We start from the raw sequence: 22,800 nt of genomic DNA on the forward strand, positions 1-22,800 counted from the left end.
CTCAAACCCAACACCAAGTAGAATAAAAGTCCTAACACTTCAACAGCTCTCTTGAATGTGACATTTACTGATTTACATTGCATATTCATAACCTAAACACAAAATGAGGGTTGCATCTGAAACAAACCGTTCAGTGCATTTAAACGGCGTCTATGCGGACACTATGTACCGGTCGGCTTTACGTTTTTTTTCTCCAGAACTTGACGTTGTTTGCTGATAGTCAAATGCCATCACTTCCAAGCGCCAAACTAAGTTGTTGTGTTGGTCCCCTAGGCTCCCTGGACTGTTCAGGTTGTAACTGATTATCTCAATCTCTCTGGACATAGTATGCTTGCTACCAACTTTTACATTCCACTAGTTCCACAGCCATCTGCTTATCAGTTCAATCTTGAGCTGGTCATTCATGCTCGACACGTTCTCCTATCGCGCACAATCAGACCATGTGAGATTGCTATGCGTGTTCTCTCTCTGACCAACACTGAATGGCAGCAACAAGACACTGTTTTACTGTTTTCTCTGGTCATCGTCAATGTGCCAGGGTCTTGGTCTATCTATGGTTTTTGTCTTGAGCCTTTGCTTTACGGGTTCATTTAAGTGCATTGCCTGATCGCGAGTTGAATGAAACATTCTGATATACTGCTAAAATACCGGTTTCAGTTTGTTGACTAACGTCTCTTCGAAAGCTAGCGCATATGCACCACCTACTGGGGAATGTTTCAAGCCAAGAATAACCATCACTGAAAATGACTCCTCTTCACTCTAATGAAATATAGACAGACTAATTCATATGTTGTACCAATATTTTAGCCTGGGTAGTGGTCTGTTTAGCTAACATTCCTCTCCTACTTTGTCATTACAAAACAATTTACAAGTACACAGACTATTTTTGGCTAATTCCAAATGGCCAGTTTGTGCCTAGACAGTGAATACTTAGTTTATGCAAACAGTGTCAGAGTTGCAACAGGTTGACTAGTCCGGACCTGGGTTCAAAAAGTATTTGCAATCTTTCAAATACTTTGATGGTTTGCTTTAGTCTGCCTAGAGTGCCAGGTAGGTGGGGTTTGTACTTTTGAGAATTTTCTATTGGTTTCATTGCAGCAGGCAAGCTCAATGAAGTACAGATAAAGTTTTTGAAATAATTTAAACAGTGCTTGAAGCCAGGTCTGTCTGTCCAGTTCCAGTGGGTGTCTCCACTACAGCACCGCTGTCTGTCTGGGAGCTGGCCAGCTCCCAGTGACATCACCCCTCTCTCCATTGGCTGCCTGGTGTCAGACCATCCACTACTCTGTATGTAATGCTTGTGTGGTCATCAGGCTGACAGTTTTAGCCCTGCACTGTCAAACGCTAATCTGCTTTGCTGGACACTAGACCTAGGCTGCAATATTAGCCTAGAAAATAGTCTAGGCTAACTTTGTATTTTTGATGTATTTGTTTCTTAACAGGGTATCTTGCCTACTGCAGGACAGTTGGCACTGGTAGAATATTAGACAATCAGACATTTTTTTACTTAAGATTTTTCTTGCCAGCTGTTAGCTTTAAAATTGTATTATGAATGAATATATATATATATATAATTTAGTCTTACAAGTGTCTCAAGTGTAGGCTATAGAATTAGATTATTATGATTGGACTGCATACTGAGGGGATTTGCAGGATCATTCGATGTAGTCCATGGGCCAGTGGAAAAATGTTTCCACTTTGGCGTAGCAAACTTTTGATGGTATTACATTGTTCCCCACAAGCCCCTGATCAAATTGATCTATGATACCCTTTATGAAAATAAAAATAAAACTGAAATGTACATTTACATAAGTATTCAGACCCTTTACTCAGTACTTTGTTGAAGCACCTTTGGCAGGGATTACAGCCTCGAGTCTTCTTGATTTTGACCCCAGTCATAGACTGTTCTCTCTACTACCGCGTGGCAAGCGGTAAGTCTAGCACAAAAAGGCTTCTCAACAGATTTTTACCCCCAAGCCATAAGACTCCTGAACAGGTAATCAAATGGCCACCCAGACTATTTGCATTGTATGCCCCCCCCTAACCCCTCTTTTACGCTGCTGCTACTCTCTGTTTATCATGTACATACTACCTCAATCAGCCCGACTAACCGGTGCCTGTATATAGCCTCGCTACTGTTATAGCCTTGCTACTGTTATTTTTCACTGTCTTTTTACTGTTGTTTTTATTTCTTTACTTACCTAATGCTCACCTAATTCCTTTAAAAATATTTATCTATAATGAAATTGTACTGTTGGTTAGAGCCTGTAAGTAAGCATTTCACTGTAAAGTGAAATACCTGTTGTATTCAGCACACGTGACAAATAAACGTTGATTTGATTTGACGCTACAAGCTTGGCAAACCTGTATTTGGGGAGTTTTTCCCATTCTCTGCAGATCCTCTCAAGCTCTGTCAGGTTAGATTGGGAGTGTTGCTGCACAGCTATTTCAAATCAAAGTTTGTCACATGCGCCGAATACAATATGTGTAGACCTTACAGTGAATGCTTACTTAACAGGCCCTAACCAACAGTGCAATGTTTAAGTAAAAAATAGGTATTAGGTGAACAATAGATAAGTAAAGAAATTTAAAAAACAACAGTAAATAGACAGTGAAAAATAACAGTAGTGAGGCCATATACAGGCACCGCTTAGTCAGGCTAATTGAGGTAGTATGTATATGTATGTATGGTTAAAGTGACTATGCATATACTATAAACAGAGAGTAGTAGTAGCGTAAAACAGGTTGGCGGTTGGTGGGTGGCGGGACACAATGCAGATAGTCCGGGGAGCCAATGTGCGGGGAAACCGGTTAGTCTGGCTAATTGAGGTAGTATGTACATGTAGGTATGTTTAAAGTGACTATGCATATATGATAAACAGAGAGTAGCAGCAGTGTAAATGAGGGGTTGGGGGGACGAGACACAATGCAAATATTCTGGGTGGCCATTTGATTACCTATTCAGGAGTCTTATGGCTTGGCGGTAAAAGCTGTTGAGAAGCCTTTTGGTCCTAGACTTGGCGCTCCAGTACCGCTTGCCATGCGCCCAAGAACAGTCTATGGCTGGGGGTTTTGCCCATTTTTAGGGCCTTCCTCTGACACCGCCTGGTGTAGAGGTCCTGGATGGCAGGCAGTTTAGCCCCAGTGATGTACTGGGCCGTACGCACTACCCTCTGTAGTGCCTTGCGGTCAGAGGCCGAGCAGTTGCTGTACCAGGCAGTGATGCAACCAGTCAGGATGCTCTCGATGTTGCAGCTGTAGAACCTTTTGAGGATCTAAGGAGCCATGCCAAATCTTTTTAGTTTCCTGAGGGGGAATAGGCTTTGTCGTGCCCTCTTCACGACTGTCTTGGTGGAACACCAAGGAACTTGAAGCTCTCCACCTGCTCCACTAGCCCTGTCGATGAGAATGGGGGCGTGCTCAGTCCTCCTTTTCCTGCAGTCTACAATCATCTCCTTAGTCTTGGTTACGTTGAGGGATATGTTGTTATTCGGGCACCACCCGGCCAGGTCTCTGACCTCCTCCCTATAGGCTGTCTCGTCGTTGTCAGTGATCAGGCCTACCACTGTTGTGTTGTCTGCAAACTTAATGATGGTGTTGGAGTCGTGCCTGTCCACGCAGTCGTGGGTGAACAGGGAGTACAGGAGGGGACTGAGCACGCACTCCCGAGGAGCTCCAGTGTTGAGGATCAGCGTGGCTGATGTGTTGCTACCTACTCTCACCACCTGGGGGCGGCCCGTCGGGAAGTCCAGGATCCAGTTGCAGAGGGAGGTGTTTAGTCCCAGGATCCTTAGCTTAGTGATGAGGTTTGAGGGTACTATGGTGTTGAACGCTGAGCTGTAGTCAATGAATAGCATTCTCACGTAGGTGTTCCTTTTGTCCAGGTGAGAAAGGGCAGTGTGGAGTGCAATAGAGATTGCATCATCTGTGGATCTGTTTGGGCTGTATGCAAATTGAGTGGGTCTAGGGTTTCTGGGATAATGGTGTTGATGTGAGCCATTACCAGCCTTTCAAAGCACTTCATGGCTACGGACATGAGTGCCACGGGTCTGTAGTCATTTAGGCTGGTTGCCTTAGTGTTCTTGGGCACAGGGACTATGGTGGTCTGCTTGAAACAGTATTGGTAGTTGGTATTACAGACTCAATCAGGGACATGTTGAAAATGTCAGTGAAGACACCTGACAGTAGGTCAGCACATGGCCGGAGCACACATCCTGGTAATCCGTCTGGCCCCGCGGCCTTGTGAATGTTGACCTGTTTAAAGGTCTTACTCACGTCGGCTACGGAGCGCGTGATCACACAGTCATCCGGAACAGCTGATGCTCTCATGCATGCCTCAGTGTTGCTTGCCTCGAAGCGAGCATAGAAGTGATTTAGCTCGTCTGGTAGGCTCGTGTCACAGGGCAGCTCGCGGCTGTGCTTCCCTTTGTAGTCTGTAATAGTTTGCAAGCCCTGCCACATAAGACGGAGCCAGTCGGAGCCGGTGTAGTACGATTCAATCTTAGCCCTGTATTGGCGCTTTGCCTGTTTGATGGTTTGTTGGAGGGCATAGCAGAATTTCTTATAAGCTTCCGGGTTAGAGTCCCGCACCTTGAAAGTGGCAGCTCTGCCCTTTAGCTCAGTGTGAATGTTGCCTGTAATCCATGGCTTCTGGTTTGGGTATGTACGTACAGTCACTGTGGCAATGACGTCCTCGATGCACTTATTGATAAAGCCAGTGACTGATGTGGTGTACTCCTCAGTGCAATCAAAAGAATCCCGGAACATGTTCTTGTCTGTGATAGCAGAACAGTCCTGTATTTTAGCATCTGCTTCATCTGACCACTTTTTTATAGACCGAGTCACTGGTGCTTCCTGCTTTAATTTCTGCTTGTAAGCAGGAATCAGGAGGATAGTGGTCAGAATTATGGTCAGATTTACCAAATGGAGGACGAGGGAGAGCTTTGTACACGTCTCTGTGTGTGGAATACAGGTGATCTAGAATTTTTTCCCCCTCTGGTTGCACATTTAACACGTTGATAGAGATTAGGTAAAACTGATTTAATTTTCCCTGCATTAAAGTCTCCGGCCACTATGAGCGCCGACTCTGGGTGAGCGGTTTCCTGTGTGCTCTTTTCCTTATACAGCTGACTGAGTGCGGTCTTAGTGCCAGCATCTGTCTTTGGTGGTAAATACACAGCCACGAAAAGTATAGATGAAAACTCTCTTGGCAAATAGTGTGGTCAACAGTTTATCATAAGATACTCTACTTCAGGCGAGCGAAATCTAGAGACCTCCTTAGATTTTGTGCACCAGCTGCTGTTTACGAATATGCACAGAGCCCCCCCCCCCCCCCCCGGTCTTCCTGGAGTGTGCTGTTCTAACTAGCTGGTGCAGCGTATATCCTGCTAGCTGAATATCCATGTCATCATTCAGCCACGATTCTGTGAAACATAAGATGTTACAGTTTTTGATGTCCCGTTGGTAGGATATTCGTGATCGTTACCTCGTCTAATTTATTGTCCAATGATTGTACGTTGGAGAGTAATATTGACGGTAACAGCAGCTTTCCCACTCGCCTTCTGCGGATCCTTACGAGGCATCCCGCTCTGTGTCCTCTGTACCTGCATCTCTTTCTCTTGCCAATAACGGGGATGTTGGCCTTGTCGAGTGTTAGCATTACATCCTGTGCGTCCTGCTTGTTGAAGAAGAAATCTTCATCTAATCTGAGGTGAGTGATCGCTGTCCTGATATCCAGAAGCTCTTTTTTTCCGTAAGATACGGTGACAGAAACATTATGTACAAAATAAGTTTCAAATAACGCGAAAAAAACCCACATAATAGCACAATTGGTTAGGAGACCGTAAAACTGCTGCCATTTCTTCCGGTGCCATTTTTTTCAAGTCTCTCCAGAGATGTTAGATTGGGTTCAAGTCCAGGCTCTGGCTGGGCATCTCAAAGACATTCAGAGACTTGTCCCGAAGCCACTCCTGCGTTGTCTTGGTTTTGTGCTTAGGTTCGTTGCCCTGTTGGAAGATTAACCTTTGCCCCGGTCTGAGGTCTTGAGCACTCTGGAGCGGGTTTTCATCAAGGATCTCTCTTTGCTTTGCTCTGTTCATCTTTCCCTCGATCCTGACTAGTCTCCCAGTCCCTGCCGCTGAAAAACATCCCCACAGCATGATACTGCCACCACCATGCTTCACCGTAGGGATGGTGCCAGGTTTCCTCTAGATGTGAAGCTTGGCATTCAGGCCAAATAGTTCAGTCTTGTTTAGGTGGCTTTTGGGAAACTCCAAGCGGGCTGTCATGTGCCTTTTACTGAGGAGAGCCTTCGGTCCGGCCACTCTACCATAAAGGCCTGATTGGTGGAGTGCTGCAGAGATGGTTGTCCTTCTGGAAGGTTCTCACATCTCCACAGAGGAACTCTGGAGCTCTGTCAGAGTGAACATTTCGTTCTTGGTCACCTCCCTGACCAAGAACCAGATTAATATGAGGATGACATTTTTTTTAATCCAGTTTAGAATACGGCTGTAACGTAACAAAATGTGGAAAAAGTCAAGGGGTCTTAATACTTTCCGAATGCACATTTGGTCCACTCATATCAGTGCATTCGTAAAAGCCTAACCATTACAAAATGTATATTTGATCAAATAAGCCTCATGTAGAAAATTAGCAATTACATTTTTTGTTGACCAAATTTGACAGTCATTGACCTCCATACAAAAATAACACTTCATGGTCTTGTTTTCGTGGACAGATTTTGGGCGGAGTAAAGCCTCACTTTGCCTCTTCCTTTCTGGGTTAAATCAGCAATAGCTGGGCATCATTGTTTAGACTTTTCCTAGCTTTATATTAAGTTTTGTGCTCTCATTACGAAGGCATTTTGCAAAAATGGGTTACCTGTACTTCTTTGTTTGACGTAATGCATTCCTTTGGAATTTCATAGGGTGCAATATACAATGTTTCACATCACATTTCTTGATGTTAACACAATTTATAGAATCAGATTGCATATCATTTTAATTAATAGACATCAGTGAATGCTTCTATAACATTTTCTAACTGTTTTAATGTAATATTTGAAATGACTACAAAACTCAGTAATTCTGCCAGCTTTTTTTATACCACTATTCTGGTAATATTAAGCTAAATACATATAATTGACATACTGTACTCGGGCAATATTTTCGGGTTGTCCTAATTGTAACACACCTTTTAATCCATTATTGGTCTTATTACACCAATTATTTATGCAGTTATGCCCATGCAAAATCAATGCAGTTCCTCCCTGTTGAAGTGAATAGTGGCCATTTTGAAAAAAGGCTGATGGGAGTTGTACTGATTAAAGACAAAATTGATGATGACTCTATATAGCAAAAACAAATGACTCCAATGGGTCTCCTTGTTCTGTGTGAAATTTGGTTTAGTTATCGTACCATGTGATAGTAGAGCACATCCCAATACTGTCCATTCTGGCTCGATATACCCCAAAATGCATACATGTATGACCTTATTTGACCCCCCAAGGTGGGCCCATAGAGATGTCATAATTCCAGTTGCTTCATACTTCAATACAGTGGGTATCAGCCCCCACCCTTGGATTTCTTCACATTCTATTGTGTTACAAAGTGGGCCTTTTGTCAACGATCTACACAAAATTCTCTGTAATGTCAAAATTTAAACATTTCTTAAAGAGTAATGTAAAATGAACACTAATGTACCTTGATTAGATAAGTATTCACCCCGAGTCAATACATGTAAAAAAAAAAAAAACAGCAATTGGCAGCAATTACAGCTGATTATTAGGTAAGTCTCTAAGAGTTTTGCACACTTGGATTGTGCAATATTTTCCCATTTTTCTTTTCAAAATTATTAAAGATCTGTCAAGTTGTTGATGGTCATGGTTTAACAGCCATTTTCAAGTCTTGCAATAGATTTTCAACCATATTTATTAAGTCAAAGCTGTAACTTTGCCACTCAGGAACATTTACTGACTTCTTGGTAAGTGCCTTCAGTGTAGAATGTGTCCTTGTGTTGTAGGTTATTGTCCTGCTGAAAGGTGAATTTGTCTCCCAGTGTCCATTGGAAAGCAGACTGAAGCAGGTTTTCCTCTAGGGTTTTGCCTGTGCTTAACTCCATTCTGTTTATTTTTATCCTGAAAAACTCCCCAGTCTTTGCAATGTCAAGCATACACATACCATGATGCAGCCTCCACCTTGATTGAAAATACTCAGTGATATGTTGTGTTGGATTTGCCCCAAACATAAGGCTTTGCATTTATATTTTGTATATTTGAATTCTTTTCACAGTTATTATTGCGGAGTAACTATACTAAACAAAAATATAAACGCAACATGTAAAGTCTTGGTCCCATGTTTCATGAGCTGAAATAAAGATCCCATATTTTCCATACACACAAAAATCTTATTTCTCTCAATCTGTGCACATACACTACTGGTCAAAAGTTTCCAAACACCTACTCATTCAAGGGTTTTTATTTATTTTTTACATTGTAGAATAATAGTGAAGACATCAAAACTATGTAATAACACATATGGAATTACATAGTAACCAAAAAAGTGTTAAAGATATCTAAATATATTTTATATTTGAGATTCTTCAAATAGCCACCTTGCCTTGATTTTTTATTTTTATATATTTGTTTTATTTTTTATTTTTTTATCCCATTTTCTCCCCAATTTTCGTGGTGTCCAATCGCTAGTAATTACTACCTTGTCTCATCGCTACAACTCCCGTACGGGCTCGGGAGAGACGAAGGTCGAAAGCCATGCGTCCTCCGAAGCACAACCCAACCAGCCGTACTGCTTCTTAACACAGCGCGCCTCCAACCCGGAAGCCAGCCGCACCAATGTGTCAGAGGAAACACCGTGTACCTGGCCCCCTTGGCTGGCGCGCACTGCGCCCGGCCCGCCACAGGAGTCGCTGGAGCGCGATGAGACAAGGATATCCCTACCGGCCAAACCCTCCCTATCGCGGGCGACGCTATGCCAATTGTGCGTCGCCCCACGGACCTCCCGGTCGCGGCCGGCTGCGACAGAGCCTGGGCGTGAACCCAGAGACTCTGGTGGCGCAGTTAGCACTGCGATGCAGTGCCCTAGACCACTGCGCCACCCGGGAGGCCCACCACCTTGCCTTGATGACAGCTTTGCACACTGTCCGTAGAGCTCCGAGACAGGATTGTGTCGAGGCACAGATCTGGGGAAGGGTACCAAAACATTTCTGCAGTATTGAAGGTCCCCAAGAACAGTGGCCTCCATAATTCTTAAATGGAAGAAGTTTGGAACCACCAAGACTCTTCCAAGAGCAGCCCGTCCAGCCAAACTGAGAAATCAGGGTAGAAGGGCCTTGGTCATGGAGCTAACCAAGAACACAATTGTACCTCTGACAGAGCTCCTCTGTGGAGATGTGAGTACCTTCCAGAAAGATAACTATCTCTGCAGCACTCCACCAATCAGGCCTTTATGGTAGAGTGGCCAGACTCAAGGCACTCCTCAGTAAAAGGCACATGACAGCCCGCTTGGAGTTTCGCAAAAGCCACCTAAACAAGACTGAACTCTTTGGCCTGAATGCCAAGCGGCACATCTGGAGGAAACCTGGCACCATCCCTACGGTGAAGCATGGTGGTGGCAGTATCATGCTGTGGGGATGTTTTTCAGCAGCAGGGTCTAGGAGACTAGTCAGGATCGAGGGAAAGATGAACAGAGCAAAGTAACAGGACAATGACCCTAAGCACAGCCACGACAACGCAGGAGTGCCTTCGGGACAAGTCTCTGAATGTCCTTGAGTGGTCCCGCCAGAGCATCTCTGGAGAGACCTGAAAATAGCTGTGCAGCAACATTCCCCATCCAACCTGACAGAGCTTGAGGATCTGCAGAGAATAATGGGAGAAACTCCCCAAATACAGGTGTGCCAAGCTTGTAGTGTCATACCCAAAAAGACTCAAGGCTGTAATTGCTGCCAAAGGTGCTTCAAAAAGTACAGAGTAAAGGGTCTGAATACTTATGTAAATGTGATATTTCCGTTTTAATTTTTTTATACATTTGCAAAAATATTAAAACCTGTTTTTGATTCATCATTATGGGTTATTGTGTAAATTGATGGAAATAACTATGGAATCAATTTTAGAATAAGGCTGTAACGTAACATAATGTGGAAATATTCAAAGGGTCTGAACACTTTCCGAATGCACTGTATGTACCTATGGAGGTGTTACGTACGCCTCTAGGAAGAGGGAACGCAACACCCTGCTACAACTCACCTCCCCGTGGAGTGAAAGACGTATGTGCCTGTAGGTGCGAGTAAGGATGACAAAAGCAGAGAATTTACCATTTACTGGGAATTTATTCCTTCACGCGGTAAATTTGGGGAAAAGGGGCTGAACGGAACCAAAGCAAAGAAAGTAAATGTCAAAGCCCCCCCCCCCCCCCTCTCCTATCTTACCTGACTACCCACTACCTACCTAACTTAGCACCACCTGGTGCACTAACCAAAATACAGGGGGTGGTCCGCCCAGGTCTTACCTAGTGTGTTTAGACAGTAAATACAAAGGGTTATGTATGCCCGCGGGCCTCTTGCCTAAGCATTTCCTAGGTGCCTTCCCCCCTGGGAACAAAAACAGAATACAAACATAAGTAAACAATTTCAATAATCAAAAACACTGCCTCCTATGGGGACACACATACCTTAGAAGCAGCGGCTAGAAAGTACTTAACAAAAACCTTTCTCTCAGCAAAACCAACACAGGACATACTAAATCTCTTAACAGCACAGGACACACTAATTATCTCCCTCTGAGAAACAACCAACATATGATATAACCCTTAGCTCTCTCTCTTACAAAGGAACACTGGCTTTTATAGCTGGAGAAGGAGTCTGTAATGATGAGGGGGCGGGGTCAGCTCCAATTAGCAATGGGACCGACCATTCAGCTGCTTGGGGGAATTTTTAGGAAGCCATCCTGAAACACAAGCATACAAACAAAACCACAACACAGAAACCGGGGAACGTAACAGGAGGACAGAAGATGGCTATCTCAAGGCCATCAGGCTGTTAAATAGCCATTACTAGCCTGCCTCCACCCAGTACCCTGCCCTGAACTTAGTCACTGTCACTAGCCGGCTACCACCCAGTTGCTCAACCCTGCACCTTAGAGGCTGCTGCCCTATGTACATAGACATGGAATCACTGGTCACTTTAATAATGTTTACATACTGTTTTACTAATTTCATATGTATATACTGTACTCTAGTCAATATTTATATATTTCTTAATTCCATTCTTTTACTTTGAGAATTGTGTAAATTGTTGTGAATTTTTAGATACTACTGCACTGTTGGAGCTAGGAACACAAGCATTTCGCTGCACCCACAATAATATCTGCTATATTTGCGTATATGACCAATAACATTTGATTTGATTTGAAGGGTTAGTCATTCAAAATCATGTCAATCACTATTATTTCACACAGAGTGAATCCATGTAGCTAATTATGTGATTTGCTAAGACACATTTTACTCCTGAACTAATTTAGGCATGCCTAAACAAAGTGGGTGAACACTATTGCAATGACTATATTTGAGTTATTTGATTTGTATTAATTTTTAAACATTTATAGAATTTTCTTTTCACTTTGACATTATAGAGTATTTTGTGTAGATCAATGACAAAAAGAAACCACTATTAAATATATTTCAATCCCCATTTGTAAAGAAAAACATTTTGAAAAAATCCAAGGGTGTGAATACTTATGATACCCACTGTATTTATTTAACTAGGCAAGTCAGTTAAGAACAAATTCTTATTTACAATGACGGCCTACCCCGGCCAAACCCTAACCTGGACGAAGCTGGGCCAATTGTGCGCCGCCCTACTGTATGGGACTCCCAATCACGGCCGGTTGTGATACAGCCTGGAATCGAATCAGAATCTGTAGTGACGCCTCTAGCACTGAGATGCCGTGCCTTAGACCGCTGCGCCACTCGGGAGCCCGAATGTATGTGTTGTATTATGAAGTTAATAACATATCAAATTGCCTTAGTTTGAGAAGATTGTTCCCTGATAATACAAAATTACATTTCATACCCTTAATCCTGTTGGCCCAACTAACTGCATAGGAGTCGTAACATGCAGTTACGTGTATGTTATATTATGGTAAGATACCCACATTTAGCTACCTCCCATTCGTGGGTATCTTACCATAATATAACCCACAGACATGCATAGACCTTAATGAAAATCATAATTAGACTTTGCCACCCAAAGTAGACTTTGCCACCCAAAGAGGACAAATATGTGAAATATGGCGTGCTGGCCCATGGACTCATTCATGTCTGGTGTGTTGGACTGCTCATCACACATTGGAAAGCTATTGGGGTGTGATATGAGATCATAGTCACATGAAATCAACTGCTTTAGAGTTTGTTTTAAATATTGTATGCTACATGACCGTGAAATACTGCATTCAAATAGAATAAGCATCATACATTTAATCATTTCAAATAATGCTTATTTTCTTAAATTAAATTAGGCTACCTTACTTTAGATTGTAACATTATCAAATCTCAAGATATTCGGTTTGATGCGTGGGTCTGGCTCATGGACTAGGTTTAGATAGGCCACACACAGATAATCAGTCAGCAAAATGACGTTCAACTGAAAAGGCACTTGCTCAACTATTTGTAGACGGCCCATGCGCTTGTAGCTGCACCGCCTGTATAGGCCTAAAACAATCGTGCATTTAATTTTTTTTAAGGGTAGGCCAATAGACTAGACCTATAGGCTTAGATTTAAATATAACTTATTTTGATTTGATTTAAACAATAGAAAATAAATACATAAAAAAATAGCCTGTAGTCAAATAGCCTATAGTCATCATAAGCAACGCCTATGAAACAATTAGATGACTATGATGGCCTATACGAAGAAACTACTCAACTGAACAGAAAAATATATATCCGCATATAGGCCTAAATTTAGTAAAATATGCCTACCTAAATAAATCCGAAACTATGTTTGATATTTTTGTTGATTGATCAGTGAACCCGCTTAAAAACTTAATCCAAAAACATCCCACGAATGAACTTTTCAAAATCACTTTCCCCTAATCCTAATTTGCATATAAGAAAATGCGCGGACGTCAAAGGAGCAGGGATCTGTATGGTTTTAAAGGGTCAGACGAGGGGTTAGTTGGGGACAATAACCCCACATGAAAAGTTAGATAGCGACCGTCTGGATTAGTAATGCAAATGCCAATTTTATCAATGGCTAGAGTCCTTAATCTTTGGATCCTCTCACCTTTTTTATTTTCTGGTATCTCAAAATGTCATCGCATTCAATGGAAATGCGCTTGGTTTTGTTAGGTAAAACGTGTATCCGATTCTCACAAACTAGAGCAGCACTTCGGTGAAATGTTAACTTGAAATTGGCATGAAGTTTTCACGTCATATTAGGCCTATATATTACAACAGCAGGCGATTCAATGACATTTTCAAAGGCCTGAATTAAGTGACCGATTAATTCGCTGACTTCAGTAGGCTACAATGCAACTGTTGGCATTCTTATGTAGGGATAATGTCATCATTTTGAGGAAGGATGTTGTCAATAATGCGCAACGGCTTTAATTTGCAACTTCATTCTGCAAACGTTTAGGCTACATGATGAGAGTGCAGTTACTAGATTTAGCTCTAAACCTATTCTTATCTTTTGATCAATGCATCAAACGTTTAAAACATCGGAATGTATTAACATGTCTTTACACTACCTTAACATTTCTTGAAATTCTATAAATGTTCACTGGGCAATTTTTTAAATTTTTAAATAAACAATTGCGTTTTAGGTAGGCTATAGTCATTCATGCACATAAATTCAAACTTTTTCCTCGATTTATATTAGGCAAATCAAATGCCATCTTTTTAAAAACTCATTTTCGAATAAAATGTCTTCATTGTTTAAAGGGATGTTTTTAACAGGCCTAACCACTCCCAAAACAATCAACGTTAATACTTTCGATACCTAATTAATATGGATCTTATAGAGATGGAAATGTTAGTGAATTTGTTGTTTGGAAATTTGTTAGTGAATTGATTAGGTTAGCCTATTCGTATATTGAGCAGTGTTTAGCCTATCTGATGTTGTTTTAAAAACAATTTTCCTCACTTGTAGGCCTATTTATAATACTGTTCTCTCTTATACATTTAGTTTAGGTTAAGCCAATTAAAATTCGTTGTAGTAGGTTTATATTTTCTTTTAAATCAGAAGTTGGAAATTATCTTTGGGGAAACTGAGCATCTGGAAAATGTCAAATGATATACATACTTCAACACTGATTTTCAAACATTGGGATGTTAATTAGTCATAGCCTATGCGTCTTTTTCGAAGGACGAACGTTGATTAAATCGGACGTGGCATTTGTAAAACCAGGCTAACTTCCTAAAAAACACACATCTCAAGAAATCCCACAGTATCCAAATAATATCTCGTGTTTGCTCTAAGAAGATAATACCAGTACTGTTAGCCTATCAGTTACCGGCCGCTGTATCAAACTCTTTCAAGATAGTGAGTAAATGAAATTTTCAGGGTGCAAACTCCGCCAGATGAGTCGATTTCAGCCGGTTTAATATTACTTCACTTTATCCTGAATCCTTCAGAATGCCGCGGGCATGGAGAGTGAGTTCGGACCGACTCTTCCCTGGTTGCTATTTGTCTGCGCGAGGCCCAGGGTGCCCTTTTGATCATTTCAATCTTTCCTTGGTGCGCTCCTTCTGATTGGTCGAGGGAGTAAGACGGGGAAAATCTTTAATTAAGTAGATAATCTCTTGTTGGGATGAGAGTGGGTCCATTTCAGAGCCCCCCTCTAGTGAGTCCCACATGAGTATCTTAGCATATACAGCCAGTGTTGATTGGGGTTGTGTATGTATGTAGGGTAGTAGCTCTCACTATATCATCTATCCTCATTTAGAGAGTTGCTGAATGTGCATGCCATCCCTCTATCCTCTCTCATCTCTTCTGTCAGGATGTTCATGCATTTGGAGGTCTGTTACTATATCTTCATTTTGATGACTCACATGACAAGGTCCTGCTTCAGCTGGTGAGTTTCAACTATTTTGGACCCTTTGTTATTGCCTCATCCATCCAAAGCAATGGATGTGATAGGAAGGTTGTTCATTAAGTATTGTACATAGGCTTATTGGAATAGAGAAATAATTCAATGATTTTGATGGTGAAAGGTTTTTCTATTTACTAATCAAATAAAAAAGTTAGTTTAATTTGTTACCTTTGAAAATGGTTTACCAATTAGGCTTTTTGATTTTCCTTTATGAGAATGTACGGATGGAAAGTATTAAATATTGACAATTCAATATTGTCCTGTAATTCTTGTAATGTTTATTACTCATTAATCTACTTTCATCTCAGTCTATTTTACTGAGGATTTTTTTTGTTTTGTTTATGTCTTTTGGATATAACCTACCCAAAAATGTCACTTTAACACTATGGTTCTTGACCAGCAGGCCAGGGTTTAATTCATTTGGGAGACAAGGATTTAGAGGAATGATATGGTTTAGAACCATGTTATTATATGTTTTAGTACTGCGTTATTTAAAATAGATAATGATGCTTTAGTACCATATTATTAAATGCTATTAAAGATACCTAATGAGAGATGTTAAGTGAGGGAGCTGTGGAATTCCTGCCCTTGCTGAAGGACACTTAATTCCCAGAGTTAATAAGCTGTCTCCTCTTCCAGGTCAGTGAATAATTTTCTGATGACTGGACCTAAGGTAAGCCAACATTCTTTTGATCTTCTGCCCAGATCCCATTTTCCCTTCCCTCCTTCCCTCCCTAAAAAGAGAGCAAAAACCACCCTGTGAGGATCTCTTACAAAACCTCACTCCGAAGACATTATTGCGTTACGTTACTCTCTTTCTCCCTCTCTGTTTCTATCTATAGACAGCATCTCATTTTCTCCACAAAGAGAGTTTATGGTTCATATACATATGCATTTTCATCATTTATTTGTTGTAACAACAGCAAGAGTGTAACTTAGCAGTGTCATGCTGGCCTTTTGGGTTCACTCCATATTTGTATCTAATGCACTTGACCCTACTGAGGCTAAGAAGCTTTGAATGTCCATGGGTTGAGATAGTAGAGGTGGAGAGTTATTGGGTTTAGTGTGTATAGAGGCAGTGGCAGGAGAGGACCTGGAAAGGGTTTTGGTCAATTTAATTTATTTTTCAGTCAATTTAGGAAGTTAACTGAAATTCCAATTCCAATTTTACCCATGAGAGGCAATGGAGGCAGTAGAGGCACAAGAGGTCCCAAGATTGAGTGTGTATCGCACAGGAGGCTGTTGGTGAAGGGATGAGAGCTCATAATAATGTCTGGAATGGAGTGACTGGAATGGTATACCGTTCCATTCATTTTGTTCCAGCCATTACTATAAGTCCTCCTCCCCAATTAAGGTGCCACCAGCCACCTGTGGTATAGAGACCATGGAGGCAGTAGAGGTCCCTTGGTTGATAGAGCTAGACTAGAGGCAGGAAAGGCAGTAGAGATCTCTCTGTGTTGAGTGGGAATAAACTAGAGGCAGTAGAGGCAGGAAAGGCAGTGCTGGCATGTGCTGTGCTGTGGTGGGTGGTCATCATTATCCCACCAGACCCCAGTGAGAAGCAGAGAGGTGGTGGCTCAGTCTCTCAACAGGCCACTTGAGACATATCATTCACACAGTCTCAACAAGGACCAGAGAGCTGGGCGAACAAGCCAAGTGGACATGGTGAACATGTAAAGAATAGGGCTTGGGATTCTTAACTCACTCAGGGATTGTGAATCATGTTCAAAATGTTGAATTAATAATGTATAAAGACTTTTTTGGTCAATTTTGGTTGCTAACCGAAGCTAATGTTTATTAGTATTGTTACAACAAAAACTCAGTTAATACACTAGGAATTTTGGGGTTATAGAACTAAATGTCTCTAGAATTTGTTGCTTTTCATGATTGAACCTATTCAGTTTTTAGTATATTGTACCATCACATATGCCATGATGATATACTCTGTGTTCCTCCAGGCTTACCTGATTTACTCCAGCAGCGTAGCAGCCGGGGCGCAGAGCGGCATCGAGGAGTGCAAGTACCAGTTTGCCTGGGACCGATGGAACTGCCCTGAGAGAGCCCTGCAGCTGTCCACACACAGAAGCCTCCGCAGCGGTAAGAGCCAATGATCCAGGCTCCATTGGAATTCTGAATTCCACTTTGGAACTTTGGAATTTCAATTAGAAAGTTTGGAGAATTTGGGAATTTCTGTTGTGCTGCCCAAATTACTCCCTCTTTTTCTGCCTAAATGACACTATTCTCCATATAGTGCACTATTGTTGACCAGACCAAATCTAGGGCACTATATGGTCAAAAGTAGTGCACTATATGCTGACTAGGGAATAATTTGATTTGCCCTTTAATAACAGTCCGGCTTTAAGTCACAGATAGGCCCATCCAGATCAAGGAGGAAGGACTCTTTCTAGAAAGTGAGATGGCGTTTGTTTGTTTGTTTAGTCAGGAGATTCATCAGTCAAAAGGATCGTTACAGCAACCCCACGGCCGCTACGGTTCCCTCACCCAATACAACACCAACCCCACGGTCACACTGGCCAAAACAAACACTACTAATCCAATTCACAACATCCTACTGAGCCTCCCATCAACGGGACCCTGCTCAGAGGCCTTGTGAAAACATGGCACCCCAATGGCAATTAGAGGCAATGTGTTAATTACCAGGAGAGATAGGAGATAAAGGATACTGTGGAGTGAGAGGCGTTGAAATAGAAGCCCCACTCTAAAGATAAGGGTTAGGGTCACAGGCTAGAGGAGAGGAATGACCTATTCAGAGGAAGGTATTCCTGAGTACAGAAGGCATTCCTGAGTGCATTTTAAAATGTCTCTCTCACCCAAAGCAAACAGAGCGACAGCGCTTGTCCTTGACATCAGTTCAGTAATCATTGCTATTATAATATAATAATATATCATCTGTTTTTTCCACAGCGAACAGGGAGACAGCGTTTGTCCATGCCATCAGTTCAGCAGGAGTCATGTACACTCTGACGAGGAACTGCAGTCTGGGGGACTTTGACAACTGTGGCTGTGATGACACCAGGAATGGACAGCGGGGTAAGAGAAGATTTGAAAAAATCCACACACAGATCATTGCAAGACACGCATAGATGAACAGCTGATGTACATACTGTGTTGTAGTTATGTGATGGGATTCGGTTGTAGGCAAAACAACATTTCAATTATTTTTTCAAGTACTTTGGAAATAATTCCCTTCCACGTATTACCGTCACAAGTGGTGAGCCACCCTCTCGTACAGACAAACTCCTGCTTGTGTCCCCAGTAGGTAGGAGGGTGGGGGGGTGGGGGGTGGGTGGGGGGGGGGGGGGGGGGGGGCTGCTGCTGCAGTGAACTGATGGTTGTGGTTATGTTTACAGGGGGTACAGGCTGGCAGTGGGGGGGCTGCAGTGACAACGTGGGGTTCGGTGAGGCCATCTCCAAGCAGTTTGTTGACGCGCTGGAGACGGGCCAGGACGCACGGGCCGCCATGAACCTCCACAACAACGAGGCTGGACGCAAGGTACAGTATTTACTTTACTTTGTACTTTTACTCTTACCATTATTTACTATATTCTCTATGTTCCCTGACTGTGACACATACAGTAAGGCATCCATAAAAACAGTACCCATCTGTCCCCTAAAACATCTGTGAATAAGGACACACAAGGAAATACTGTACTCCTCAGCTTTCCAGATTGATAGTTGCTGTGTGGCGATCTGCTGTGTGATGACCATTCAGGTGCAAATCAGCAGGCGAGTGCTAGGCAACACATTGGTGCTGCAAGGGGTGAGCTATCCCTCGGCATCATACAAAACTTTGATGATATAGTGAAATATTATCATAATTCCAGATAGATATAGAGCTTGGCTTTCAGGGTGTTCTGAACTCCAGATCATGTTGAGATTAAATCAGTGAGATTGCCATAGGGGGGAGCTCTTGTAGTTCAAGCTGGAGGGCCAGATGGCCTGTCTGATATTTGCGTTTCCCACTCGGCCCCCCAACCGACCGACTGCTCAATGTAAAGTACCTTTTGAATAATTTTTTTATTTCTCAACCTGCCCAGTGAGAATTACAGCTTACAGCAAGCGTACCACCCAAGCGTCCCCTTTCACGTCCCCATAAGTGAGGTGCCACTCGTCCTCCAATAACCACAGTGTGTTCGCTGTACCAGAAGGGCCTATTTACCAGTTACTGAATGTCCTTTATTATGACAAGACTTGAGTTGCAAGATCTCAGGATCACTGGTGCTACTTCTTAATTAGAGTATCCCATGGTTCCACACACTGCAGACGGGGGCCAGTATTATGCCTGCCTGCTCTCTTTAAATACGTTTTTAGTTTCATTCTTGCAATAAGCATCCAACATTTATTCTGTTGGTCTTTGTGTGGCCCCTGAGGAGTCCATAGTCAGGGATGAAGGACCACAGGCGAGAGAATGTAGTGGTCTTTGTTTACCCCGCCTAGGAGCCCTCCTGTTGGGCCCTCGCTGCCCCTCCGAACCCCATGGCACCTGGAGCATCATTGTAACAAAAAAAATACCAGAGAAAAAAAGAAAAACTCACCCCTTCTTCATTTTGACACTCAATAGACTCCCCGTAGTCTCTTCATTGGTTCTTCTCATGGCAGAAAACATGTTGACAATGGCCTTGCTAAATAAATACTCCTCTCACTCCAGGAGGGCCACAGTCAGTGTCTCGATGTGAAACTTTGATTTGGCCCTCACCTCGCGAGAAAGCTCTTCCCCTCCCCGTAAAGAAACGTTCCTTTTGAACCGACATCTGTTAACATATGTGTCGGGGTGAAGTCAGGAAATATTGAGGGGGATCACAAAAGCTGACAAAAACTTGAGCATGAACCTTGAACCTATCCTTTCTCCCCTCAGTGAATTCATCCTCTTTTTGTCAAGTGGGAAGGCTTGAGCGTACAATGGGTTCATTTGACAACACATCAATCAAGAGCCAATGGTCTTCACATTACACAACTGATTCTTTGAAACAAAACCGTGCTCAGCCACACACACATACAAAACTGATTTCCTGAGACCAAATCAATGAACTTCTCATTTGCACGTTGCTGCTTTAAAGCGCAACTGAAGGCAATAAACAACTTCTCTAATAGAAAACGATATTAGTCAGAAGCAAAGTTTTGTAAATTAGTTCGTCATGACTTACTTGAGGGTTGGGCTTTCATTTCACAATGCTTACTTTCCCACTAACAAGGGATACACAGCTGCAGTGATTGCACTCCATCCAATCCTACCGCAGAACACAGATACAGTGAGACAGACATGTTCACATAAGACAACAGGTTGCACATTTTTTTTACTTGAGAAATACGGCACCAAATACCTTAGCTAGATGTCAAATTGTGCAAGTTATCTTAGATTCATTCTGACTATTTTGAGAAAGTAATACTGGCTTTGTTCCTATGGCGTCTCATGGGCGACAAAAACATCAGTAACTGGCACATCGAACCACACCCCAAGACTGAAATATTGTTTCTTATAGTGATGAGCAACAGAGAAACATGCTGAATCAGTGTGTTCAGTTGTGCTTTAAAAATAAGTCTCTTTAATGATTTATTTTTCTATACTCCTGTTTCAGCTGGTATTTGCTGTGCTTACATGCTTACATGCTTACATTTATTTTATTTAACCTTTATTTAACTAGGCAAGTCAGTTCAGGACAAATTCTACATAATAATTATATGGCAACAATAGGTTATTTCTGGAGTTTACAGAGTGTTTACTTTATGTAATGTTCAAGTTATTATAATTACCATTTTCCAGGTGAATCAGACTGTAGAATAAAGCTTAACCAAAGTCTCCCTCCCTCCCCCCCCTCCACTCCTCTCCTCTCCTCTCCCTCCACTCATCCCCTCTCCTCTCCCTCCCAGGCGGTGAAAGGAACCATGCAGAAGACATGTAAGTGCCATGGTGTCTCCGGGTCCTGCACCACACAGACCTGCTGGTTACAGCTACCAGAGTTCCGGGAGGTGGGAAACTACTTGAAGGAGAAGTACCACCGAGCCCTGAAGGTATATATTCTTTATTTTTTATATTAAACAATATTGTTTATAGGCACTTTAAAGGCACTTCACATAAAGTTCCTTCATTTATTAATTCAAGGTGGACCTGCTCCGGGGGGCCGGGAACAGTGCAGCCAGTCGAGGGGCCATCGCAGAGACTTTCAGCTCCTTCTCTCGTAAAGAACTGGTCCACCTGGAGGACTCCCCAGACTACTGCCTGGAGAACCGTACTCTGGGTCTGCCTGGCACGGAGGGCAGAGAATGCCTGAAGAAGGGCAAGAACCTAAACAAGTGGGAGAAGCGGAGCTGCAAGAGGCTGTGTGGGGAGTGTGGTTTAGCCGTGGAGGAGAGGAAGGCGGAGTTGGTGTCGAGTTGCAATTGTAAGTTCCACTGGTGCTGTGCGGTGAAGTGTGAGCAGTGCCGTAAGACGGTGACCAAGTACTTCTGTGTGAAGAAGGGGGGACAGAGGGGGAAGAACGAGAGTGCTGGGAGCCGTAAGAAGAACCTGAGGCTGAGGAAGAAGCACTGAGCTGCATCCATCTTCCTCACCATCATCATCACTGCCATACATACGCCTTGTCTTCTCACAAGCTGATTTTCACAGACCCTCTCAAACGTTTTTACAACAAGCTTTCTGCTTGTATTCAAAAGACTTAACTGGAAAATAATTTATTGAATAAGTCAAGTATTGTTGTTATCCCAATCAAATGTTTAATAGTGGGGTAGAAAATGTGTGTAAAAAAACATGTTGATAAAACTACATGATAGAGAAAAAATAGAGGGAAACTATTAGTTGTGTAGAACTGATGGTATAAATGGTATACATATATTTAAAAGTATTTTTTTTAAACTTTTTCCCCCAATTATATATATTATTATGAGTCATTGGGCATTTAAAGCATGTTAAATACGGCCGCACTCAATAATCTCCTTCATACCTGATATCTTGAACAACTCTTCCTTAATGGTCCGTCAACGGTAAACCTCAACAGCATCTTATTTATTGTCATAAGTACCACCAATGAGCTACGCCATTTCCGATTGGTCAGTTTATCAAACATTCCTTCCTGTCATGATGACCAAGCTCTCTCTACCTGTGACAGTGCCTGAGATCGAAGCATCCCAGTAGTTTGTTCAAGCATGTACCACAACAGATATTCAGATTATAGGTTTGAAAAACAAGAAGAGACTTCGGGGTGCATTCCTCTCGTCCAATCCCTTGCCCTGCCCTCCCCAGCCCAGCCTTACCTTGAGGATGTATTTAATTGTAAATAAAATGATGCACTTTGTTCGGTATATTGTTTATTTATTGCACAGTTTTTTCCTTAGTTTTTGCTTTATTCATAGTTGCTTTCATGGTTGTTATTATTTTCTATAAAACCTTTGTAATTAAAGAAGTATAATCTACAACTCCCCTATTATATGAATTTATTGAGCATGCCAATCACCCGTTTCACATTTCACATCCATTCATTTCAGAAGTGTTGAAATCGAATGCACGATTCTTTCCTATATTCCTGCCGTGTGACATATAAAACACCAATGTTCAGCAGTGGTTCAACACAACCTGAGGCTCTTTTTATTGTTCACTTGGGGATCCGATAACCCTCGGGCCAAAGTAACAACAAGAGAAAACTTTTCATTATACTCTTCCTTCCTTCACGCCTTTCGCCTTG

The 22,800-nt window shown here is 42.3% G+C and overlaps 1 protein-coding gene across 1 annotated transcript; it reads left to right on the plus strand.

The window, feature by feature from the left end:
* The first annotated feature begins 13,888 nt into the window (after positions 1–13,888).
* On the plus strand, positions 13,889–22,503 carry wnt8b (wingless-type MMTV integration site family, member 8b). Its single transcript, XM_055928487.1, has 7 exons — positions 13,889–15,085; positions 15,743–15,776; positions 17,062–17,200; positions 18,029–18,154; positions 18,475–18,617; positions 20,993–21,133; positions 21,225–22,503. Exons 1-7 carry the CDS (start codon positions 15,012–15,014, stop codon positions 21,651–21,653), a joined length of 1,086 nt encoding a protein of 361 aa, XP_055784462.1. The 5' UTR covers positions 13,889–15,011; the 3' UTR covers positions 21,654–22,503.
* The last annotated feature ends 297 nt before the right edge of the window (positions 22,504–22,800 follow it).

Source organism: Salvelinus fontinalis, chromosome 1, assembly GCF_029448725.1.
Source record: "Salvelinus fontinalis isolate EN_2023a chromosome 1, ASM2944872v1, whole genome shotgun sequence".
NCBI classification, from domain to species: domain Eukaryota; kingdom Metazoa; phylum Chordata; class Actinopteri; order Salmoniformes; family Salmonidae; genus Salvelinus; species Salvelinus fontinalis.

Coding starts and splice junctions, on each gene's coding strand:
- wnt8b (XM_055928487.1), top strand. CDS start 15,012: ATGTTCATGCATTTGGAGGTCTGTTACTATATCTTCATTTTGATGACT. Junction 17,201..18,028: donor ACACAGAAGCCTCCGCAGCG/GTAAGAGCCAAT, acceptor TTTTTTCCACAG/CGAACAGGGAGACAGCGTTT. Junction 21,134..21,224: donor AGTACCACCGAGCCCTGAAG/GTATATATTCTT, acceptor TATTAATTCAAG/GTGGACCTGCTCCGGGGGGC.